Raw genomic sequence first — 27,116 nt, 5'->3', positions numbered from 1 at the left:
AGGAGGGGGAGCTGAACCTCGGTGGGAGTCAGCAATTTCAGGAGAGGAGGGGTGCTGAACCTCGGTGGGAGTCAGCACTGTCATGGGTTCATGACCATCTCCAGAGACTTAGCCACTCAATTCACCCTGACACTTCCTTTAGTATTGAGGGCGTGCCGCACTGGCAGAGGTGGGGTTTTTCGAATTACACCTTATTTGCCTATTTAGATAGATGGTCAAGATCCAATGATACAATTTGTTGATGAGCAGGTGTATTTTTTTCCTTGACCTGGGCAGCAGTTAACCCTCAACCAACAACACAAGAAACAAATGGATTGGTAGTTAGTGCAGAATGGCTGGCACATTCACTGATAGATCAACATTCACTATAAATGCTATTTAATAATGAACACATTGAGATATTTCTCAGCGATAATGTTCGAAATGTATTTTCCTTTGTCTTCAGTCTAGATCTTGTCTCTTTGAGACCTGATCCCATTCGCGACCCCCTACACACGTCTCACCTGCCATGGATAAACGGTTCTCCTAGTGCAGATTCCTATGTCACAGCGGAGCAGATGATGGAGGGCGTGAGCTACAGCGTAGACTGCAGAATAGATGTTAAATGATATGCGCTGCATGTCTTCAACAATTGCAGCACCTTCACTGACAGATTGTTCCTTGCATTCTTCCTCTTCCAGAGATTTATGATCACTCCTGCATTTTTGAGATTTCAGGTGGCTATGGGCCAGTGCAGTGTAGTACTTAAACCCAGGGATATAGCTACTCTTAATGGCCACACCCAGAATGGTCCCGATGCTTGAGATGTTTGGGGATCTGGCAACTATTTTGGAAGTGATCCAGGCCTCGCTGGCAATCCACACTTTTCCTGTCACATTCTGTTCGAGGATTATTGTCATCAATGTCTTGGCATACTCCTCATCAGCGAACACAGCCGTGACATTAACCCGTGAATAGACAATATTATTGATGACTGATACCATTTTCCTCTGAAGTTCAGAGCCTGGTAGATTCAAGGGAATGAGTTCCTCGTAGGCAATGCAAATCCCAGATTTGGAGGCGAGGTTTGTAAAGTGCTCTATTCCCCTTCGGCCGTACATGTTGTCTGTCCCAATCACGGCCATCCAGTTCCATTGAAACGTTTCTACAATCGAGACCATGGCTGCTGCCTGAACTTCATCCGTGGGAATCATCCGGTAAAATGATGGAAAACTCATCCGATCACTAAATAAAGTGCTTGAAGCAGCATAACTAATCTGCAACAAAAAAGCCCAACCATAGATATACATGAGGATCATGTTTAACATCAGTAAAAGCAGGAACATGATGCTGGTGGCTGTTATTGTGTTACTGTTATGAAGGATCTAGATTAACATTATTAGGTAGTCGGCGACTGAGGGATATGCGGGAGTAGGAGTTACTGAGTGACCGTGTGAGGGAACTGGGCTGATCTGAGTAGAAGTACTGTCAGTAGTGCAAATGTTTCAATAATTTGCCCCAATCTGTCTTCCTCTGACAAGCTGTAAAAAAAACAAAGTTATTGAGAATATTTTAAGAAATTCCTCCTTTCTGCCTCTCAATGGAGAACAGAGCCAAGAGCCAGTCACTGGCCACACTCCTCACTTCACCAGGTAATTGTTCCCAGTGCAGAAAAGGAAATGGTAGCAGATTCAGTAGTGCCTTAAAAGGAAATCGGGTAAATACTTGAAAATAAACATTTGCAGGGTTGTGGGGCAAGATAAAGAGAGTGGGCTGAATGGCCTCCTATAGGAGGAATGTCGGAATTCTATGGAGTGAAAGTAACTGGATGGCTTATTTTTGTGCTCAACTGTCCTACGATCCTAAAATCCATGTGCAGGTGGCATGGTAGCACAGTGGTTAGCACTGTTGCTTCACAGCACCAGGGTCCCAGGTTCGATTCCCGCTTGGGTCACTGTTTGTGCAGAGCCTGCACGTTCTCCCTGTATCTGCGTGGGTTTCCTCCGGGTTCTCCAGTTTCCTCCCACAAGTCCAGAAAGACGTGCTTGTTAGGTAAATTGGACATTCTGGATTCTCCCTCAGTGTACCCGAACAGGCACCGATGTGGCGACTAGGGGATTTTCGCAATAACTTCATTGCAGTGTTAATGTAAGCCTACTTGTGACAATAATAAAAAAGATTATTTTCCGACAAAGATAAGAAGATAGTGATAGGCAGCAGACTGATGCCCCCTTCCCTAACCCATTACTGAGGTTAATTGTAGCCTCCATGCTTGTTCCTCAACTGGGAGTAGTTGGTGTAGTACAGCCTGAGGTTATCTCTGATGCTCCTCTCTGTGCCTCAACATAGCACTGCACCACCTGATATTTAGGAAGAACTGGCAGTGACACAAGGGGAATATTTCAGAATAACACTCCATAGAGTGTAATGTTTTAAAGCAATGTATTGATTCCCAAGAATGATAGTGACCCTCAAACCAGTGTCTGATCTCTATCGTACCTGTGGAATGAGTAAGAAGCTGAAGAGGCGAGCGATCACTCTGGAGAGCTCCGAGTTAGAGGGGCCGAGGATGGCTAGCACTCGAGTGCTATAATCCGTGTAATCACACTTCAACTCAAACCTGTTTCCATTCTTTGGGGCTAAGAAGGAAATGGCTGACTGCATCGCAACCGAGGATTTGAGACAGGTGTTCTGGATGGTGTATCCCAAAGTCACACCTGGTAGGAGAGTGCTCGAGTTATTGATCTCCTCAATTGCAAACTTCATCGCCTGTAGCCAGTGGAAACCATCAAGCTGGAATCTGCAAAGGAGCAAAGGTCAAGAAGTAACAATTGGTGAATTTTAAGAGCAGGAAACCCTCCATCAGCAAAGATGCTTCGATTCACGAAATCACAAACCTACAATGGAAGGAGGCTACTCAATGATAGTGTAAATAGTAGCATTAATAATAATCTTTATTATTGTCACAAGTAGGCTTACATTAACAATGCAATGAAGTTACTGCAAAAATCCCCTAGTCGCCACACTCCGGCGCCTGTGTGGGTACACAGAGGGAGAATTCAGAATGTCCAATTCACCTAACAGCACGTCTTTCGGGACTTGTGGGAGGGAACCGGAGCACCCGGAGGAAACCCACGCAGACACAGAGAGAACGTGCAGACTCCGCACAGACAGTGCCCCAAGCCAGGAATCGAACCTGGGACCCTGGCGCTGTGGAGCAACAGTGCTAACCACTGTGCTTAGGCGAGAGACGGTCAGTAACACTGCTGGGAAAGGGGTTACTGAGTGACAGTGTGAGGGGACTGAATTAACATCAGTAGAGATATAGTCAGCGACTCAGGTTGAAGGATTGTAGTGCTTAATTCTTGTAGACAGAGTGGCTAAACATTTCCATTCTATTTAAGTCGAATTCTATATTGGTTTGCCAGCTCTACTGTCCTGTAATTCTTCTGGTATGAGGTGCCACTCTAAGGATTAGCAGTATACTCGCTCTTGATTTATCAGTGTGGTTCTTGATCAATTACTGGCCATGAACCTCCACACACTCCACTTAGCGTCCAACTCACTGGCTGATTTTGCCTCTTAAGTTACCAGAGGGCACTGAGGCCAATTGTGGCCTCTTCTATTCATGTAAATGAGATAAAGATCCAATATTCATATTCTAATTTACGTCAAATCCCTTTGACCCATCATCCCTGTATTCACTGACTCACGAGTCCACCGATGGCTCAATTGAAATGTGCTCATCCTCTTGTCCAGATCTCCCCGTACCTCACTGTTCCCTATCTCTTTAACGTCCTTCAGCCCTACAATCCCCTGCTCCAACCCCAAAATATCTGCACTGTTCCAATTTTGACCTCTTGCACATCTTCAATTTCCTTCTCTCCATAACTGAGAAGAGTACCTTCCGCTTCCTTGGCTCTAAACTCTGGAATGCCATCTCTGGACTTCTTTCTCTCTACCTCTCATTCCTCCTTTAAGATGCTCCATAAAACCTACCCCTTGGATTAAGCTTTTGGGCACTTGACCTAATGTCTTTTCAAGTGATTCAGTGCCAGATTTTGTTTGATAATTGCTCCTGTGAAGCACCTTGGGACCTTTTACTACATTATAGGTGCTACATAAATGTAAATGGTTATTGATCAGATTGTGTAGGGAATAGAGATTGAAACCTGTATTGTTCAGGTCAGTATGAACTGTCCCATATCAAACTCTTACTGGGACCCAAATGTGATCCAGGACAAACAACATGCCTTACCTTTCACATTCTCTAGATTCAGACTTTGTTTCGTTGTTCCAGTTCACATCAGTGGAATAAAGGGGAAAGAGCCCTCCAAGTATGTAGTCACCAGCAGCCTGGAACCAGCTGACTGGGTCTCTGTGAGGTCCAGACACTGAGCTATTGCACCATCCATTTGGAACAAAACAAAAAACCATCCAGAAGTGAAGGTGAAACATGTTAAATAGTGGACGAGTTGCTGGAACAAATGAGACAAATGCGTAAATCCAGCATTTGTGTGCCAATGTTGCTTACACAGGTCACGGTTTTCACTTATACACTATTTGCATCAGAAATCAACATTGCATACACATTGTGGAAACATTAATCATCTGGGTGACAGATTGCACATCCGATCCTCACAGACTCCTTATCCAATCATTAACCTCTCGCAGTATCCCTTTCCAAACATATACCTACCTTTCCCCCTCTTCAGACACTATCACATCTCCCGTTAATATTGCACATCCTATGTGTTTTTGTGCATCATTAGGTAGAAATTGATGGGCGTATTTGTGAGTAAGAAGTGTTACTTTGCAAGTAGCTGTGTCCTGAACAGCCCATGATGTTTGTTTTCCAACAGCTAGTTTGCTCTGCCCATTTCCAATCCCCAACCCAATTACTCCCCATCTGTCACCACTTCTTCCTTCCCATCCCCTATCCCAGGGGATCTCAACCATGGGTCCAATGAAGATAACAAAGTCTCCACCAGTAGCTCCCTGTCTTCACCATGCAAACAACTTAAGCTTCAGGCCGATCCCTCAAGAACACACTTTCCAGAGTTTTACCTTCCACGTCCGAATCATGAATCAACACCAGCACTGTATGATTTTAGGCCCAGCCCTACACGAGACATGAACTATTGGCCCCTTCTGGTGGTGCCCACAAAGTGAACGGTCATGGCTCCTGCTGGGGGTTTTGGTTTTTGGCCATCTTTGTTCCAACGGTGCTGTTCAGTTGGAAAAGTGGTGTAGGTGGAGAGTTTGGATTTCTCCTCCAGTGTGGGATGTCTGGAGGTTATAACACAAGGAATAAACTGAGTAAGTGGTCCTCGTCTGACTCAGAAGCCCCTTGTGTCGCAAGAGGGGAAAAAATGGAAGAGGTCTCTGTCGTGGTTGTCCTCTTATGGAACCCTGACAGGCTGGTGGAATTCCTGGTGAAGGAGTTCAGGAAACAGGCAGGTAGCGACGGATGATCTGGCAAACGTGAGCCCATTTGTGCAGATCTGGGCAGGGTGGAACAATGGTTGGAGGTACAGGGCTCGATGATTCGGAAGGTGGAAGAGATGGTCATGGACCACAGTGATCGGATGGCATCATGGAGGCAGAGGTGGTAATGTTGGCGGAGGGGCAGAAGACATTGAAGGCCAAGGTTGGCAACTAGGAGAATCGCTCCAGATGTCACAATTTGAGTATCGTTGGGCTGTCAAAGGATGTAGAAGGTGCAAGTGCCACAGACTATGTTGCAAAAATGTTTGGGAAGCTGGTGGGAGAAGGAGTCTTTGTAAACCCTCCCGAAGTGGATGAGCTTCACTGGTCATTGCGACACAGGCCCAAGTCTGGGGAGCCACCACCAGCAATCATAGTCTGACTCCACAGGTATTTGGATAAAGAGAAGATCCTGAGGTGAGCGAAGGACACTTGAGAATGTAGGTTCTGCTCCAGAAAAGGTCAACAGGGTATTTGAGACCTTTTACCAGAGGCTATACAGTCTGAGCTTCTGGAGGAAGATTCGACTATGGTAGTTTCTGGATGGGTTGGTCTTCCCGGTGGTGGAAAGCGAACGAGGACAGGAGTGGGAAGCGCTGCTCGGGTTGGCGGAACTTATGAAATGTATTTGATCAATGCAGTCGAGGAAGGCACCAGGCCCGACACAGTCCCTGTGGAATTTTATAAAAAGTTTACGACAGTTGGGACCGCACCTGTTGGACATGTTTAACGATTGTCTGTCCGGGAGGTGCTGCCGGCCACACTGGCGCAGGCATCAATCTCCTTCATCTTGAAAAAGGATAACATTTCTGTGGAGTGTGGGTCATATCGACCTATTTCCCTGTTGAATGGTCATCCAAAGCTGTTGGCGAAGGTGCCGGCAAATCATTTGGAGGGGTGCCTGTTGGGGTAATTTCTGGGGATCAGATGGGATTTGTTAAGGGCCGGCAGTTGTCGGCCAACATTAGGAGACTCATGAATGTGGTGCTGTCGCCCTCCTCAGGGGCCGTTCCAGAGCTAATCATCTCTCTGGATGCGGTGATAGCGTTTGACCGGGTGGAGTGGATTACCTTTTTGAAGTATTGTGGCGGTTTGGCTTTGGGCCTAAATTAATTTTGTGGATTAGGCTTTTGCACAGGAACCCCACTGTGAGCGTTCGCACCAATGCATTGAGTGAGGAGTACTTTTGGTTGCTTAGGGGACAAGACAGGGATATCCACTTTCCCCATTACTGTTTGCTTTGGTGATCGAGCTGTTGGTTATTGCACTCAGGTCGTCGGCCGGGTGGAAGGGTATAGAGAAGGGAGGTAGGGAGCATAGGGTGTCCCTGTATGCTGACAATTTATTGCTGTATATCACGGACCTTCTCTCTAATGTGGGGAAGATAATGGAGGTCCGTAAAAGTTTGGTTCTTTCTCAGGATATAGATTGAACGTGGGCAAGAGTGAGGAATTTCCGGTGAACCTTCCGGGAAGGGAGTCGATCTGGAGAGGTTGCCGTTTCGGCCAGGACTAGTTTTAGGAACCTGGAAATACAGCTGGCTCATGATTGGGCCTCGTTACAAAAGTTGAATCTGGCCAGTCTGGTAGAGGGGATGGAGGCGGACTTGAAAAGATGGGTTGTTCTCCCATGGGTGGGTCGAGGACTCTGGGTCGGTTTGGGGGTGGATGGAGGCTTCAAGCATCGGTTTGAGTTTGAGTGACAGACTAATGACCTCACAATGACAGACTACTAACCCACCCCCACAATGAACAGCGACAGTCTGACACCCTCACAGTGACAATGTACACACCTCACAGTGACCTCAGCGGCAGTCTAACACCCTCACTGTGACCTCAGCGACAGTCTAACACCCTCACAGTGACAATGTACACACCTCACAGTGACCTCAGCGGCAGTCAAACACCCTCACAGTGACAATGTACACACCTCACAGTGACCTCAGCAACAGTCTAACACCCTCACAGTGACAATGTACACACCTCACAGTGACCTCAGCGACAGTCTAACACACCCTCACAGTGACAATGTACACACCTCACAGTGACTCAGCGACAGTCTAACACCCACACAGTGACAATGTACACACCTCACAGTGACTCAGCGACAGTCTAACACACCCTCACAGTGACAATGTACACACCTCACAGTGACCTCAGCGGCAGTCAAACACCCTCACAATGACAATGTACACACCTCACAGTGACTCAGCGACAGTCTGACACCCTCACAGTGACAATGTACACACCTCACAGTGACCTCAGCGGCAGTCAAACACCCTCACAATGACAATGTACACACCTCACAGTGACCTCAGCGACAGTCTAACACACCCTCACAGTGACAATGTACACACCTCACAGTGACTCAGCGACAGTCTAACACACCCTCACAGTGACAATGTACACACCTCACAGTGACTCAGCGACAGTCTAACACCCACACAGTGACAATGTACACACCTCACAGTGACCTCAGTGATAGTCTAACACCCTCATAGTGACAATGTACACACCTCAGTGACCTCAGCGATAGTCTAACACACCATCACAGTGACAATGTATACACCTCACAGTGACCTCAGCGACAGTCTAACACCCTCACAGTGACCTCAGCGACAGTCTAACATCCTCACAGTGACAATGTACACACCTCACAGTGACCTCAGCGACAGTCTAACACCCTCACAGTGACAATGTACACACCTCACAGTGACCTCAGCGACAGTCTAACACCCTCACAGTAACAATGTACACACCTCACAGTGACCTCAGCGACAGTCTAACACACCCTCACAGTGACAATGTACACACCTCACAGTGACCTCAGCGACAGTCTAACACACCCTCACAGTGACTCAGCGACAGTCTAACACACCCTCACAGTGACAATGTACACACCTCACAGTGACCTCAGCGACAGTCTAACACACCCTCACAGTGACTCAGCGACAGTCTAACACCCTCACAGTGACAATGTACACACCACACAGTGACCTCAGCGACAGTCTAACACCCTCACAGTGACAATGTACACACCTCACAGTGACCTCAGCGACAGTCTAACACCCTCACAATGACAATGTACACACCTCACAGTGACCTCAGCGACAGTCTAACACCCTCACTGTGACAATGTACAAACCTCACAGTGACCTCAGCGACAGTCTAACACCCTCATAGTGACAATGTACACACCTCACAGTGACTCAGCGACAGTCTAACACCCTCACTGTGACAATGTACACACCTCACAGTGACCTCAGCGACAGTCTAACACCCTCACTGTGACAATGTACACACCTCACAGTGACCTCAGCGACAGTCTAACACCTTCACTGTGACAATGTACACACCTCACAGTGACCTCAGCGACAGTCTAACACCCTCATAGTGACAATGTACACACCTCACAGTGACCTCAGCGACAGTCTAACACCCTCACAGTGACAATGTACACACCTCACAGTGACCTCAGCGACAGTCTAACACCCTCACAGTGACAATGTACACACCTCACAGTGACCTCAGCAACAGTCTAACACCCTCACAGTGACAATGTACACACCTCACAGTGACCTCAGCGACAGTCTAGAACCCTCACAGTGACAATGTACACACCTCACAGTGACCTCAGCGACAGTCTAACACCTTCACTGTGACAATGTACACACCTCACAGTGACCTCAGCGACAGTCTAACACCCTCACTGTGATAATGTACACACCTCACAGTGACCTCAGCGACAGTCTAACACCCTCATAGTGACAATGTACACACCTCACAGTGACCTCAGCGACAGTCTAACACCCTCACTGTGACAATGTACACACCTCACAGTGACCTCAGCGACAGTCTAACACCCTCACAATGACAATGTACACACCTCACAGTGACCTCAGCGACAGTCTAACACCCTCACTGTGACAATGTACAAACCTCACAGTGACCTCAGCGACAGTCTAACACCCTCATAGTGACAATGTACACACCTCACAGTGACCTCAGCGACAGTCTAACACCCTCACAGTAACAATGTACACACCTCACAGTGACCTCAGCGACAGTCTAACACCCTCATAGTGACAATGTACACACCTCACAGTGACCTCAGCGACAGTCTAACACCTTCACTGTGACAATGTACAAACCTCACAGTGACTCAGCGACAGTCTAACACCCTCACTGTGACAATGTACACACCTCACAGTGACCTCAGCGACAGTCTAACACCCTCACAATGACAATGTACAAACCTCACAGTGACCTCAGCGACAGTCTAACACCCTCATAGTGACAATGTACACACCTCACAGTGACCTCAGCGACAGTCTAACACCTTCACTGTGACAATGTACAAACCTCACAGTGACTCAGCGACAGTCTAACACCCTCACTGTGACAATGTACAAACCTCACAGTGACCTCAACGACAGTCTAACACCCTCACAATGACAATGTACAAACCTCACAGTGACCTCAGCGACAGTCTAACCCACCCTCACAGTGACAATGTACAAACCTCACAGTGACCTCAGCGACAGTCTAACATTCCCTCACTGTGACAATGTACACACCTCACAGTGACCTCAGCGACAGTCTAACACCTTCACTGTAACAATGTACAAACCTCACAGTGACCTCAGCGACACTCTAACACCCTCACTGTGACAATGTACAAACCTCACAGTGACCTCAGCGACAGTCTAACACCCTCACTGTGACAATGTACACACCTCACAGTGACCTCAGCGACAGTCTAACACCCTCACTGTGACAATGTACAAACCTCACAGTGATAGCCTAAAAACCTCACAGTGGCAGACTATTAACCACACATTATATAATTACGTTTTATACTACACTACATGGATGGATTTTTAAATTAAATGGCAGGGGGCAAAGAAGGGCCTGAGAGGACCACTCTGTCCCATCCCCTTCAACCCCTGTATTCAAATCTCCCAATCCCCACTCACATTCCCTCTCCCTTTTATTCCCCCTCCAAACCCCCTTCCCATTTCACAACCCTCAATAATTACACCCATCCAAACCCCCATTCCCATCACCCCTTCCCCAACCCCTTCCTGCAGCCAGCCTCCCATCCCAACCCCTGTCTTCCACATCCCTAACCTCATTCACAATGAGAACAATGATCAAGAGAAACCTTTTCACACAGACAGTTCTGAGGCTGTGGAATTCACTTCCAGGTTTAATGGTTAATGCAGAAAATGGTGTCAACATTTGAGAATAGCTTGGATAGATCGATGAAGGAGAGGGAACAAAGGAAAATGGGAATATGGCAGGCAATTGCGATCAAAACTATTTACTAGAGTATGGAGACAGGTGCATTCAGACTCTCCTGGCTACTTATTGCGTTCACAGCAGATTGCAATCTCCATAAGTGAAAACATGATCCCTTTGAGTGATGTGCCCTAGGGTTACACATCAGAACTTCTAATGGATGCCTGTCATAGATTCTTGAGCATTTTCATATATCTCAGCAGTCAATTGGATACACTCTCAGCTCCTGAGTCTGAAGATTGTGGAGTATGCCCTGCTCCAGGGAACAGAGTCCATAATTCAGTCTGATATTTCAGTGTATGAATGAGAGTGCTGCACTGTCAGAGGTGCCATCTTTTGGGTGCAATGTTAAACTGAGATCCTTTCTGTCCTCTCTGATGGGCCTAAAAGATCCCAAGCTATTATTTTGAAGAAACATAGGGTGTGCCTCCCAGTGTCCTAGCTAACATTTATCTCACTCAGCATCACCAAAACAGCTTTTATTTACCTCTTTGCTGCATGCTAGGTCCTGCTGTGTGCAAATTGGCTAGCGGTTGTTACATTTCAAAACCACCCTGAAAGCTGTAAAGTGCTTTGAGATGCCCTAAGGATAAATCCCAGATCTTTGTTCCTATAAACATAAAAACACCACAATGACAAACCATTATAAATAAATAAAAACTACAAATTCAGAATAAACAAAATGATGAGCAGGAATTGGAAAATAACAGTTGGTTCTCTCAGTATCAGCCGCTACAGTCAGGATGTGGACTTTTCTGAGCCTGGTATCTGCCGTTTACCAATGCTATATTGTAGTTGTCAGATGGAAAGGAAACATTTAACTATGGCTGCATTTGGGACTCACCCCCACAACCCAAAGATGTGCAGGGTAGGTGGATTGGCCATGCTAAATTGCCCCTTAATTGGAAAAAAAAACTATGGCTGCATTTATACCAGGAGATTTTGGTGGGACAGTGTAGAAGCAGCTTTATTCTGGTTCTAATCTCTGCTGTACCTGTTCTGGCAGTGTTTGATCAGACAGTGTAGAAGGTGATTTATTGTGTATCTAACCCGTGCAGTACCTGCTCTGGCAATGTTTGTTCAGTGTAGAGGGAGCTTCACTTTGTATGCAGCCTATGCTGTGACAGACCTAGGACTGTTTGATGGGACAGAATATATATGAACAGGAGTAGGTCATTCAATCCCTTGAGTCTTTTTACCAGTCACATGGTTGATCTGTACCTGAATTTGATTTATCTGCCATTGCTCCATATCCTTTGATAATCTTACTTTTCATAGGTAGACCAGCCCCCATCATTTTAAGTTTAAGGAATAGCATCCAGATTTATGTAGTTTTTCTTCATAATATAACTTCTTTAGTTCTAGTATCATTCTGGTGAATTTGTGTTGCATTCTCTCCAAGTGCAATATAATTTCCTGAGCATCAGTGCCCAAAACTGAACACAATATCCTAGATTGGGTCTGACCAAGACTCTAGAGTTTCACCCCTTAAATTCCAACCCTTCCAAACCCATGACTGCTACCATCTAGAAGGACAAGGACAGCAGATACATGGGAACACCACACCTGGAAGTTCTTCTCCAAGTCACTCACCATCCTGACTTGGAAATGTACCGCCGTCCATTCACTGCCGCTGGGTCAACTCCCTCCCTGATAGCACAGTGGATGTACGTACACCACCTGAACCGCAGCGGTCCAGGAAGGGGTGGCCAATAAATGCTGGCTCAGCCAGCAATGCCCACATCACGCAAATGTATATTTTTAAAAACCCATGAGATTAAAAACTATAATTCCATTAGTCTAGGGGAGCTCTACTTTGTGCATATTGCTATAAAAAGGAACCTCACCAACAATCCCAAAATACTTAAATGAACCATGAAGTTAAAAAAAAAAATCAAGATTACTTTGAACACCTGTGAGTATCATTCCTGCACTAAGCTGCTCCATTTGCATGTCCGCTTCTGTTTGCATGTGAACTACTGGACTGTGTAAATGTATTCAGATACTGAAATAGCATTTTAGATTAACGCTGCCCTGCCCTTCGTTCAGCCACATTTAAGAAGTTCAATTTTACTCTTTGTGATTTATTTTGCCATTCTTGAAGTTATTCTGACACCCCCCCCCCCCCCCCCCCCCCCCCATGGCATATCCCAATTCCTGTTCCAGAATATGTACCACAAACCCTCCACCAATGACATTCTTGAGCTTCCCAATGGGAAGTGCTGAGGAATCCTTCTGGAGTATCTCAGCTTCACCAGGCAACTGGGGGAAACTCATGCTGGGAATTGTTTGATCCCACAATCTTTGATCTTTGGCTCACTGTAACATACATATGACTTGGTTGTTCATGGGTTCACCCAGTGACGAGATTAAAATTCCATTTTTAAAAGAAATACCAAGAATTTTTTGAAATTGAATTGTGTCCCAGGATGTGTGAGGCGAGGGAGGCGATTGCAGGGACTCTGACCCAAATTTTTTATTCCTGCCTGGCCACGAGGGAGGTGCCAGAGGACTGGAGAACAGCTAATGTGGTCCCACTATTTAAGAAAGGTTGTCGAGATAAGCTAGGGAACTACAGACCAGTGAGTCTCATGTCAGTGATAGGGAAACTATTGGAGAAAATTCTGAAGGAGAGAATCTATCTCCACTTGGAGATGCAAAGTTTGATCCGGAATAGTCAGCATGGCTTTGTCAGAGGGAGGTCATCCCTCACAAACTTGATTGAATTTTTTGAGCATGTGACCGGGTGTGTAGATGAAGGCGGTTCAGTTGGTGTAGCTTGCATGGATTTCAACAAAGCCTTTGACAAGGTTCCACATGAGAGACTTATAAAGAAGGCAAATGCACCTTGGATACAGGGTAAGTAGATAAGGTGGATTCAAAGCTGGCTGAACTGTAGGAAACAGAGGGTGATGACAGACGGCTGCTTTAGTGACTGGAAGCCAGTGTCCAATGGTGTACCACAGGGATCTGTGCTGGGTCCCCTATTGTTTGTCATTTCACTGTGGCACAGTGGTTAGCACTGCTCCCTCACAGCTCACGGGTCCCGGGTTCAATTCTGACCTTGGGTGACTGTCTGTGTGGAGTCTGCACGTTCTCCCCATGTCTGTGTGGGTTTCCTCTGAGTGCTCCGGTTTCCTCCCACAGTCCAAAGATGTGCAGGTTAGGAGGATTGGCCATGATAAATTGTCCTTTAGTGTCCAAAAGGTTAGGTGGGTATAGGGTGGAGGTGTGGGCTTAATTAGCGTGCTCTTTCCAAGGGCCGGTGCAGACACGATGGGTCGAATGGCCTCCTTTTGCACTGTAAATTCTATGATGCAATGATTTATCTAAATGACATAAATGACTATGTGGAGGGGAGGATCAATAGGTTTGCGGATGACACAAAGGTTGGCCGGTAGGGTAACAGTGAGGTTGAATGTCTTGGGTTGCAGGGATGGTCAAATGGGCAGAAAAGTGGCAGATGGAATTCAACCCTGCAAAGTGTGAGGTGATACTCTTTGCAAGGAGTGATGTGACAAGGAAGTATTCAATGAATGGCCTGACACTGGGAAGTTCCGAGGAACAAGGAGACCTTGGAGAGTTTGTCCGTAGATCTCTGAAGGCAGAAGGACAGGTTAATAGGGTGGTGAAAAAGGAATATGGGACAATTGCCTTTATCAATCGAGGCAAAAGCAAGGAGGTCATGTTGGAGTTGTATAGAACTTTGGTGAGGCCACAGCTGGAGTACTGTGTGCAATTCCATTTGCTACATTATATGAAGGATGTGATTGCACTGGAGGTGGAGGGGGTGCAGAGGCGATTCACCAGGATGTTGTCTGGGTTGGATAGGCTTGGGTTGTTATCGCTGGAGCAGAGAAGACTCGGGTGACCTGATCGAGGTGCACAAGATTATGAGGGACATGGACAGGATTGAGAGGGAGCAACTGTTCCCCTTAGTTGAACGGTCAGTTATGAGGAGACACAAGTTCAAGGTCGGGGCAGGAGGTTTAGGGGGGATCATAGGAAAAACATTTTTGCCCAGAGGGTGGTGACAGTCTGGAATGCACTGCCTGGGAGGGTGGTAGAAGCGGATTGCATCACATCCTTCAAAAAGTACCTGGATGAGCACTTGGCATATCATAACATTCAAGGCTATGGGCAAGGCGCTGGCAAATGGGATTAATTCATAGATTCATAGAATTTACAGAGCAGAAGGAGGCCATTCGGCCCATCGGGTCTGCTAGGGTCTTGGAAAGAGCACCCTACTCAATCCCACACCTCCACCCTATTCCCGTAACCCCACTTAAACTTTTTGGACACTAATGGCAATTTAGCATCGCCAATCCACCTAACCTGCAAATCTTTGGGTTGCGGGAGGAAACCGGAGCACCCGGAGGAAACACACACAGACACGGGGAGAACGTGCAGACTCCACACAGTCAGCGACCCAAGCTGGGAATAGATCCTGGGACCCTGGGGCGATGAAGCAATTGTGCTAACCACTGTGCTACCATGCTGTCCATAAGTAAGGAGGTCAAGTGTCTTTCATGCTTCGTTGCAGACTCGAAGGGCCTCTTCTGTGATCCTGAGAAGATAAATAATGAAAAATTGTCATCACTGATTGGTAAAATTACGATGATTAATTCTCAGGATGTATTGCCTATCCTGGTTACCCTGGGAAGGTGGTAATGAGTCTCGACCACTTCAGAAACAAACCAAGTAAGATGAACTTTTCCCTATCTCTATTCATTATCCTGCACAACCATTACCAGTGAGTGTTCTGGCCAAAGACGCAGTGGGGGTCTCCTGGTAATATATGTAGATGTCAAGAAAGGACAAAGCAGGCTCCCTGTGTGTCCACCTACTCAAATGTCAATTTATGTCAAATTCTTTGTCTAGGCTCAGACTACAAGGGCACTATTACTATCTCATGGGACCTTAGGCTTGAAACATTACCTTTGTGATACAAAGTAGATGGCAAAAGAAAACTGAAGGCAAAATAACGCACATTGAACAATGATTGCTCTTATAAGGAATTTATTGGCTTCTACAATATAATCGGATAGTCTCCTCAATTTACACTATACATTGTACGGTACTTAGGGCCTGCAAACCTACAGCCTGCAGCAGCTTATTGTGCAGAGCCCCTTCCATATCACAATGTTCAAATTCCATACCTTTGTTGAAGTTTGCGGACCATAAATGTGAAAATATTCAGTATATTGTGCTGTAACAGAACATCTGAGGGTGACATAGACACCATGGATGGTGAAAGGACGGAAAGGTCGGATGGTGGCTGCATGTTTCTTGCTTAATGTCAGGTAATTTGTGATGAAGCAAATCCAGGTGGTGAGACTGAAGAGCATGGAGACACTTATATCTCTGACCATGTTATAGGTTTGAGCTGGGGTCTGGGTCAGAAAGGTACACATGAAACAGGCCATTGTCTGTCGGTCGCTGTACCCAACATTAGCCAGAACATCACCTCTGAATCACTCTTACAGAAGAGGACAACAGCATCTCCAGCAGTGCATGTTGTCTTCATCACAAAGTCATCGTCTTGCAATTGCAATGTTAGCATTCATGTCGAGAGGGCTAAAATACAAGAGCAGGGATATACTGTTGAGGCTGTATAAGGCTCTGGTCAGACCCCATTTGGAGTATTGTGAGTGGTTTTGGGCCCCGTATCTAAGGGAGGATGTGCTGGCCTTGGTAAGGGTCCCGAGGAGGTTCACAAGAATGATCCCTGGAAGGAAAAGCTTGTCGTATGAGAAACGTTTGAGGACTCTGGGTCTGTACTCAGTGGAGTTTAGAAGATGAGGGGGGATCTTATTGAAACTTACAGGATATTGAGAGGCCTGGATAGAGTGAATGTGGAGAGGATGTTTCCACTGGTAGGAGAAACTAGAACCCGAGAGCACATCTTCAGACTGAAGGGACGATTCTTTAAAACTGTGATGAGGAGGAATTTCTTCAGCCAGAGGGTGGTGAATCTGTGGAACTCATTGCTGCAGAAGGCTGTGGAGGCCAAATCACAGAGTGTCTTTAAGACAGAGATAGATAGGTTCTTGATTAATAAGGGGATCAGAGGTTATGAGGAGAAGGCAGGAGAATGGGGATGAGAAACATATCAGCCATGGTTGAATGGCGGAACAGACTCAATGGGCCGAATGGCCTAATTCTGCTCCTATGTCTTAATATCTTATCTATGTTCAGGCAGAAGTAGTGAACAGCACCCCCATTCTGCTGCTGTTACAGGGAGATTCAAGTCAGCCTCTGGTGATTGGCCTTTAACTTACTGAAATGGCTACTCACTGCTTGAGGCTCTGTAACCCCCGTCCCCACCCGATTCTGCCTCTGGAAAAATGGCTCATGGACAGGATAGTAAAAGCAAACTGACATGCTAACCAGCGGCATAAAATTATGTGCCAGCATGACTCTTCCCACTCCCATTTCACAGCAGAAATCCTGCCCTTACTTTCTCATCTTTTAAAATTCAAACCGGGGGCGGGATTCTCCCCTACCCAGCGGGGTGGGGGGTCCCGGCGGGATGGAGTGGCGTGAACCACTCCGGTGTCGGGCCGCCCCTAAAGGTGCGGAATCCTCCACACCTTTAGGGGCTAGGCCCACACCTTGAGGGAGTGGTTAGCGCCCCGCCGGCTGGCGTGGAAGGCCTTTGGCGCCACGCCAGCCGGGGCCGAAGGGACTCCGCCGGCAGGCGCGAGTCTGCGCATGCGCGGGAGCGTCAGCGGCTGCTGACGTCATCCCCGCGCATGCGCACGGGGTGTTCACCTACGCGTCGGCCATGGCGGAGGCTTTGGGCAGTGCGTAGTAAAAGAGTGCCCCCATGGCACAGGCCCGCCCGCGGATCGGTGGGCCCCGATCGCGGGCCAGGCCACCGTGGGGGTGTGGTAAACCACTGTTGCACCTATATTAGGTGATGTATGGTAGGACCTGTACTACAGGTACGGCGGTAGTCCCTGCCTGCTGGTTCCGCCTAGTAGGCAGAGTATAAATATGTGTGTCATCCGTGCAGCAGCCATTTCACCAGCTGCTGTGGGAGGCCACACATCTTAGAGCAATAAAGCCTCAGTTGTATTCAACTCTCGTCTTTGTCCAATTGATCGTGCATCAATTTATTGTCTAAGATTTTCAGAAGATGGACCTCCGTATCAAGCCGGATCGCCTGCAGCTGGATCCGCAATCAAGCGATGCCAAAAAGGACTTTCAGCACTGGCTAGCTTGTTTCGAGACGTACATCAGGGGCAAAATTCTCCGGTATCGGCTCGATGTCCGCCGACCGGCGCCAAAAACGGCACAAATCAGTCGGGCATCGCGCCGCCTCAAAGGTGCGGAATCCTCCGCATCTTGGGGGCCCAGCCCCAACCTTCAGGGGCTAGGCCCGCGCTGGACTAATTTCCGCCCCGCCAGCTGTCGGAAAAGGCTTTTGGTGCACTGCCAGCTAGCGCGGAAATGACATTGCGAGGGAGCATTAGCGGCCGCTCACGGCATCCCCGCGCATGCGCTGTGGAGGGAGTCTCTTCCACCTCCGCCATGGTGGAGACCGTGGCGAAGGCAGAAGGAAAAGAGTGTCCCCACGGCACAGGCCCACCCGCGGATCCGTGGGCCCCGATCACGGGCCAGGCCACCGTGGGGGCACACCCCGGGGCCAGATCGCCCGCGCCTCCCCAGGACCCCGGAGCCCGCCCGCGCCGCCTTGTCCCGCCGGTAAGAGAGGTGGTTTAATCCATGCCGGCGAGACAGGCATCCTAGCAGCGGGACTTCGGCCCATCCGGGCTGGAGAATCGCGCGGGGGGGCCCCGCCAACCGGCGCGGCGCGATTCCCGCCCCCGCCGAATCTCCGGTGCCGGAGAATTCGGCAACCGGCGGGGGCGGGATTCACGCCAGCCCCCGGCGATTCTCTGACCCGGCGGGGGGTCGGAGAATCTCGCCCCAGGTCTGCACCAGACCCTGTTCCGGAGGCTGAGAAAATAGATACTATACTCGAGGCTGAGCTCCAACGTCTTTCCGCTGATCCAGGACGCGTCGAACTATGACAAAGCCATGGTGCTCTTTGAAGAAAATTACGCCCAGCGGACGAACACGCTCTTCGCCAGACACGTACTCGCCAGTCGCTCTCAGCTCCCTGGTGAGTCCATAGAAAACTTCTGGCGGGCCCTAATCCCACTCGTCCGGGACTGTGACTGTAAGGCCGTTACGGCCACTTAACATTCTAACCTCCTTATGCGGGACGCTTTTGTTACGGGGATTGGGTCGGACCTCATACGCCAGCGACTGTTAGAAGGGGCCACGCACGATCTAGCAGAGACAAAGAAGCTAGCGCTTTCCATGACGGTCGCCTCGCGCAATATTCAGGCCAACCCCCCCCCCCCAGCTGTGTGGCCCACCCCTCTTACGCATCGTTGTCCCCACAGAGGGCCGCCCCAGCGGGGGCCTTGACCAGCCAATACGCCTGCGCCACGCGCCAGCTAGCTAACCCTGGGGGTCCCCGATGTTACTTTTGCGGCCAGCAGAAACACCCCCGCCAACGCTGCCCGGCCCGCGCTGCCCTTTGTAAGGCTTGCGGTAAGAAGGGGCACTTCGCCATGGTGTGCCAGGCCCGCGCAGTCGCCGCTATCGCCCCCCCGTTTGCGCACAATGGGCGCCGCCATCTTCACCCCCCCGGACCATATGCGACCAGTGGGCGCCACCATCTTCTCCCTCTCAGACCACGCGAGGCCAGTGGGCGCTGCCATCTTCTCCCTCTCAGACCACGCGAGGCCAGTGGGTGCTGCCATCTTCTCCCTCTCAGACCACGCGAGGCCAGTGGGTGCTGCCATCTTCTCCCCCTCAGACCAAGTGGGCCAGTGGGCACCGCCATCTTCCCCTCCGCACAACACGCGCGGCCCATGGGCGCCACCATCTTGTTCAACCCCCGCCACGTGCGGCCCATGGGTGCCGCCATTTTGTCCTCCCTAAGATCTTCAGGCGCCGCCATCTTGTCTCCCCCACGGCACATGGGCATCACCAGCATTCCAGGACCCATGCCCCCCGGGCACCCCCTCATCCGACACCAGCGATGACCAACCACGACTCGCCTCAGTGACCATCGACTAGTCTCGTCCGCACAACCTGGCCACCTCATCGACCAGCATTAAAATCAACGGACATGTGACCTCTTGCCTGCAGGACTCCGGGAGCACCGAAAGCTTCATCCACCCGGATACGGTAAGGCGCTGCTCCCTCGCGGTACACCCCGCCAATCAAAGAATCTCCCTGGCCTCCGAATCCCATTCCGTGGCGATCCGGGGGTACTGTACGGTCACACTCATGGTCCAGGGTGTAGAATTCAGCGGTTTCCACCTTTACGTCCTCTCTAACCTCTGCGCTGCCCTACTACTCGGCCTGAACTTCCAGTGTAACCTCCAGAGCCTAAACCTAAAATTCGGCGGGCCCCTACCACCCCTTATTGTGTGCGGCCTCACGACCCTAAAGGTCGATCCACCTTCGCTTTTCGCAAATCTAACCCCGGATTGCAAACCCGTCGCCACCAGGAGCAGACGGTACAGCACCCAGGACAGAACCTTTATCAGGTCCGTGGTTGTAGCCACCTAAATTGGCCAGCTCCCGATTAAAATGGCGAACGGCAAAGGCTGATGGGAAAGTCAGACAACACAGACAGAAACCAGCAGGTGCAGGTTTGCTATGTATTTAACTCTGCAAAAGGCCAGACAACATCGATACCAGCGACCATCGGCATAACAATGTAGCAGCCATCTACATACTGATGAGCAATCCCCGGGAACAATAAGTAACATTTTGGACACACAAAGCAAAGCCAGACTCCCCGGCGCCAGCATGAGCCAACACAAAGGAGGTGAACGAACACCTCAAGACCGCCCATCGATCAGGGAACCGCTCCAGTATTGGAGAAATCGAACCAAGCGATTGGGACAAAGTCCAATCACTTGGGACCAGGTACAGGGTCTGCCCCGAAAGGCGGGAAGCCCCTGGGGACTATAAGAGTTAAGCCCCAAGTTCAAATCGCTCTCTTCACCTCTTCGTCCTGCCCGGGTCACCCAGCAACACGAACCAACATTGACCATGACTGGTGCAGTGACCGCCGAAAGAAGTCTTAATTCAATGCTCGCTACAAATAGGTGCTCCTAGCTACCAACCCGTACCAACTTCGAATCCCACAGACTCAGAACCCGAACGAAAGGCCATTTGTTCCCCTGACCTGGTGGGCCAGTCCGAAGTTAAGTATAGGCCTGTTAGTTGTAGAAGTAGCTTAGACATAGAATTTGTGCATGAGTAGCGATTACTGTGTATAATAAATGTGCTTTGATTTGAATCTTACTAATCGGTGTATTGAGTTATTGATCATTACTTGGACTTGAACCTCGTGGCGGTATCATAAAGATGCCTGGCGACTCGAGAGCAAAGGTAATAAAACAGAGCAATTGAACCAACCGGAAAGTTAGCAACATTATTTGGCAACTCTGGTGGGATCCGATCTAGAAGTGGCATAACCACTCCAGCAGAACCCAGAATTTGAATTAGAGATCCAATTGGGAACAGAAAACCACAAGCGTTCAAGCAGTTCTGATCAATACTCATAATTCGGAAGTGTGTGTATGCATGCGTAACTAACAGGGTGATAAGTTAAAACTGATTTTTTTGTTGCGACAAAACTGTTGGGAGTTTGTATTTCAGAAAGTAGCGAAAGCTGTACCCGTATTTACAGCACCGCCTTAATACCCCTGTCCCAAATTTGAAGAGCAGCATTCGGATAGGAAAGATGGCAATGCAGGCAATGCAACGCCTCATGAACCCCGAGGAATTTGCGGTCGCAGCGACCAGCAGCAGTAGAGTGGGACAATGTCAGGAAATATCTCAAAGGGAAGAGATGGCCCCTTTGGAGTGAATTCTGTGACAACGAGGAATCAGGTCCCGAGAGTATAGGACATACTTGGTGGGAGACCCTGAGCTTAGAGAAAGCTCGCAAGCCGATGGCAATCGTGTCCTGCTTGGCACAGTTGCGAGGCACAGAGGAGGTCGTAGCACGCTCCGGAAAGAGGTAGAAGGCATACATCGAATGAGTACGGTCGATGTGAGCAAGGTAGAAAGAGAGAACTTAGAGTTAAGGAGGAAGTTGGCAGCAAAAGACGGAGAAGTGGAGGATGCCAAAAGGGCACACCAGTCTTGTCTGGCGCACTTAAGCAGCTTCCAGTCCCAGTATGAAAAGGCCTATCAGGACACGCAACGTGCAGTCCAGGTACGTGAAGAAACCGAGAAGCAGGTAGAGACATTGCAGAGGCAGTGTAATGACCTAAAGGCAGCGTTAAGAGCACTCCATGCTGCCACCACGGAGCAAAGACAAAGTTTGTTAGACCAGGCAAAGTGCCGGAAGCAGATTGCAGAGCTGCAATTGATGCTTTCAGTCCAAAAAGGATTCCAGGAAACCTTTGGAGCAAAGTTAGATGAGGAAGACGGCCCTGATTGGGAAGAATTAAATGAGACAGCGCAGAGATATGTTCAGGGAACATGTGCGCAGGGAAAGCCACAAAAGAGGAAAGCGCCCCAACCCCCCACAGAGCAGATAGTTCAGGCTCCAATGAACCCAGTAACCACCCGCCGCACAGCCATATTGGACGATACGGAATTTCTATACTACACCCCCTTAACAGTGACCCAATTACGGGACGCGTGTGAGAAAATCACACCGTTCCTCCCCACCTCAGACCCCCACCATTTCTTTGCCAGAGTAAAGCAGCAGGCGACCATGTACGGCCTGGACGAGCGAGAGCATGTAAAACTCACAGTTTTAAGTTTAGACCCTTCGGTCGTAGCAGCCCTTCCCGACCCACAGAATGTAGGAGGAGGCAGCCTTGCAGAAATGCATACCGCGATCCTGGATGCGATCGGGTATAACCGGGGTGACCCTGTAGATGGTCTCAACAAATGCAGGCAAAAGATAACCGAGCACCCCACAGCGTTTGCTGGACGCCTGTGGGTCCACTTTGCAGCAGTCTTTGGAGACTTAGACCGCGCCCATTTGTCCCCAGACAACATGGCCAAATGGACCCGCACCCTTAACTCCCACGCCACAGAAACAGGACAAAAAGCTTGCGCCAATTATGATCCCTCAGAGGAAGCTCATAACGAGAAGTGGGTAGTAAAAAGATTGTCCCGCGCTTGGGAGCAATCTGTACAAAGCAAACCCGCAGTTAAAAATCCCGAGCAAAAGCAGGCCGACGCAGATATACAGGCAGTTAAAACACACTAGAACCCCGCATGGGTAAATGAAGGAAAGAACAGCCCCCACCCAAGTCACAGGAGTGTTACAACTGTGGACAGTTGGGACACTTTGCAAGAGAGTGCAATGCCCCTAGAAAGCCACAGAGAGCCCAGCAGACGGGCACTCTGAGTAAGAAGAAGTCAGAGCCCATTCATAGTGTTAGCACCCGTTCAGATCAGACGGACCTGACCGGAACGGACTGACGGTGTTCGGGCTCCCCTAATTGGGTCTGCGACACCCTTTGGGATAGGTCCGGACGACCGGTAGTTGCAGCAAAAATTCGGGGAAGCCCATCAAATTTCTATGGGACACAGGAGGGTCCCGCACCACAATAAATTCCTCCACCATGTTCCAAAAGGACGCGTGGTCCACTACAGCCGCTATCACCCTCAGCGGCTTTACAGGCCACTCACAGCAGGGACACATCACAGCCCCTGTACCCATTCAAATTGGCACCATCACCACCAAGCACCCCGTAGTTTTAGTTGACCTGCCCCACACAGCAGAACACATTCTAGGAATAGACTTCATGAATCCTCACCACCTTTCATTTGATCCAGTCAACCAGTGTGTCTGGAAAACGGCAAAATCTGCAAGAGCCCCCGCAATGCTCAACATAGGAGAATACGCGAACAAAATTAGCGCAGTAGGCGAATGTTGGTTCAAACCGACCACGCTTAGCACGGACAAGCAGGTTAGGGCAGTTCTGCAAAAGAACAGGACAGCATTCGTGACCCACAAACACGACTGTGGCCGGATGACTGGTTCGGTACAAATCACAGGACCTGACCCTAGACCCCAAAAACAGTATGGATTTCCCCAAGAGGCAGAGGGAGACATCGCAAAAGTAATCGACAGCTTATTAGAGCAGGGCGTACTTAGATCAGTAGCCTCCACTAATAATGCCCCGATTTGGCCAGTGAGAAAGCCCGATGAATCATGGCGACTGACCATCGATTACCGGGAACTCAACAAAATCACCCCTGCAGCAGCCCCCACAGTAGCCACAAGTCACGAGACCATGCTCAAGCAGGGACTCAATTCCCGATTCTTTACGGTTTTGGACATCAGTAATGGATTCTGGTCCATTCCATTGGCAAAGGCGTGCCAGTACAAATTTGCCTTCACCTTTAAAAATCAACAGTACACGTGGACATGCCTTCCACAAGGATTCCACAACTCCCCCTCCATTTTCCACCGACAGCTGGCAAATGGTTTAGCCAAATTTCCTCGCCCCGAATGTCTCGTCCAGTACGTAGACAACCTACTACTGCAGACAGACACCAAGGAAGAGCACATCGAGCTTCTGTCCGAACTCCTGGAACTTTTACGTTCAATTGGTTGTCCAGTTAACCCCAAAAAGGCCCAGATTTTGGAAGATAAGGTGATATATTTGGGAACAATTATCACGCACGGTGAACGCGAGATCGAGCATAAAAGGATCGACTCGATTGCTAAATTACCCCTTCCCCAGAACGTTTCAGCCCTCCGGTCGTTTTTAGGACGGTTTCGCCAGCAAGGCAGCACCCCTCTCAGACCTCCTAAAGAAAGGAACCCCCTGGGAATGGCTTCCGCAGCATACGGATGCTGTGGACTCTTTAAAACAGGCAATCATAGCAGCCCCCGCACTACAAATTCCAGACCCGCTTTCCCCTTACGCTATAGAGGCAGCAACCACAGACCTCACCCTTTCGGCCGTGCTCCTCCAAGAACGGCACGAACAGTTAAGGCCCGTAACTTACGCCTCCAGAGTTTTAGATGCTGTGGAGCAGGGATTTTCAGCCTGTGAGAGGCTCCTGCTCGCAGTATTTTGGGCAGTTCACTATTTTTCGTACATTACCGGACTGAACCCCATCACAATCCTCACAGAACACCCCCCACCCAACTTTTACTGGACGGACGACTCAAGGACGGTACAGTCAGTCAAATAAGAGCAGCCAGATGGACCCTTCTCTTGCAGGGACGGGACATCACTGTGAAACGGACAAAGACCCACACTTTTTTAGCCGACAACCTACAGTACCCCGGAACCCCCCATGAATGTCAAATTATCTCTTCAGACCACAACACAGGCTCCTTTATTGCTAAAACCCCCCCCCCCCCCCGAAAGATAGGTAGTTCAACCCAGAGCCCCCAGCACACAGACACGTGCAAGCCCATTAAGCTATATGTGGATGGATCTTCCACAGTATTGGATGGGAAGCGCATAACAGGTTGCGGTATTTATGTCGAGGACGCGCAGGGACGCGCCCTAGAAGAAATAGCAATAAAACTTCCAGGACACTTAGGCACGCAGGCAGCAGAGCTTGCGGCCATCGCGTATATAGTGGAACACCCAGATTCCTTCCCCAGCCCAGCAGACATATACTCGGACAGCCTCTATGTCTGCAACAGCCTTACAGAATTCCTACCCCTGTGGAAAGCAAGAGGATTTGTTTCCGCAGACGGAAAACCCCTCCCCTCAGCCCCATTACTCCATCACATTTTAGAGAGAGCACAGAACAGGACTTTTGGTATAGTCAAAGTTCGAAGTCACCATCGTTCCTCCCCCCTGGAAATGTAAAAGCCGACGCACTGGCTAAAGCAGGTTCCAGGCACGGATACTTTTGGACGCCCCCCGAAAGCGCACCAGTGAATGCAGTTCAGGTCTCACAGACTAAGATCGAGGATTTAGTGCAGGCCCCGAAGCAGGACAGCAATCTCAGGGAGATTTTCAAAGGAAACTATCCAGCACCCTACGAGAGGTTTAAGAATACACTGACCACACATGATGGTGTGGTGTTAAAAGACACCCTTTATGTGGTTCCTGAACAGGACAGGAATCAACTGATTTGTTTGTTCCATGACGGTCATGGACATCAGGGAATCGATCCCACTACAGCCCACCTCATGCAGCTTTGTTGGTGGCCGAATTTAAAGGACGATGTAAATCACTACATCGAGAATTGTCTTATCTGTGCCCAGAATAATCACGACAGATATGCCAAAAAGGCTGAGCTTAGTCACACCCGACCCGTGAATGGCCCCTGGACTAACCTCCAGATTGATTTTATAGGACCATTGCCCCCTTGCAGGAATGGTTACAAATATCTACTCGTGGTGATAGACACGTTTACCAAATGGGTGGAAACATTCCCATCCAGGACAAATACGGCAAAGACCACAGCCAAGATCCTAACCCACCACATCTTTACAAGATGGGGACTCCCCCCGCAGCATTGAATCCGGCCAAGGTTCCCATTTTACGGAACGTGTCATGAAGAACGTCCTCACGATATTTGGCATTACCCAAAAATTCCACATTGCATACCATCCCCAGTCAAGTGGTATCGTGGAGCGCATGAATCGGACCCTAAAAGCCACCCTCAGAAAAATGATCCAGCAAAACAACACCACTTGGGACTCAGTCCTCCCTTTTGCGCTGATGTTTCTGCATAATACAGTTTCAACTTCTACAGGTTACACCCCACACACTCTCATGACCAGATGCCCCATGAAAGGCACAGAATTTTAATTAGGTTTATACTTGACCAGCCCCGAAGTGACGGCCCTCACACACGAGGACGCAGTCAAACAATTGGTAGAGAATGTTAAAACGGCTCAGTTAGCAGCTGCAGTGAAATTGAGCACAAGAAAGAAACAGAGCAAGGCTTGTTTCGATAAGACAGTGCATGCGACCGAGTTCAGTGTAGGACAGCAAGTCATGCTCTCCATATACAACTCCAGCACATTCCTGTCACAAAAGTACTCGGGTCCGTACTCCATTGTGGACAAAGTAAACCCTTCCGTCTACAAGATAAAATATCCCAACGGAAAGACTGCGTGGTTCCATATCAACCAGCTGAAGGCATATGGAGATATGGAGCACAGTCTAACCACGCACACCACGTAATGCTCGACGCAGCCCACCACACCCCGCCCACAGCCAACGTATTCCCCAACACATCCAGCCCAGCCACGGACTCAACCTCGACTCCACCCCCAAAATATACACTCCGCCCCGGAACGCCCACAGACTGCAGCAGCAGAGACAGCGACTGTGACTCGGATGATAGCCACAGCACGCC

At 49.1% G+C, this 27,116-nt stretch overlaps 1 protein-coding gene across 1 annotated transcript in view; it reads right to left on the bottom strand.

Moving 5' to 3' along the window:
* LOC140392497 (taste receptor type 1 member 3-like) overlaps nt 1-27,116 on the bottom strand; it is a 51,470-nt gene that overhangs the window by 6,581 nt on the left and 17,773 nt on the right. The window contains exons 2-4 of the mRNA XM_072477732.1: nt 4,238-4,457; nt 2,479-2,779; nt 504-1,256 (exon numbers count right to left, since the gene is read on the bottom strand). Coding sequence (XP_072333833.1) covers nt 504-1,256; nt 2,479-2,779; nt 4,238-4,457 — 1,274 coding nt within the window. The remainder of the gene's footprint in view (nt 1-503; nt 1,257-2,478; nt 2,780-4,237; nt 4,458-27,116) is intronic.

The sequence above is a fragment of the Scyliorhinus torazame genome, chromosome 16, assembly GCF_047496885.1.
Source record: "Scyliorhinus torazame isolate Kashiwa2021f chromosome 16, sScyTor2.1, whole genome shotgun sequence".
NCBI lineage: Eukaryota > Metazoa > Chordata > Chondrichthyes > Carcharhiniformes > Scyliorhinidae > Scyliorhinus > Scyliorhinus torazame.
This window is presented reverse-complemented; position numbering and strand designations above follow the sequence as displayed.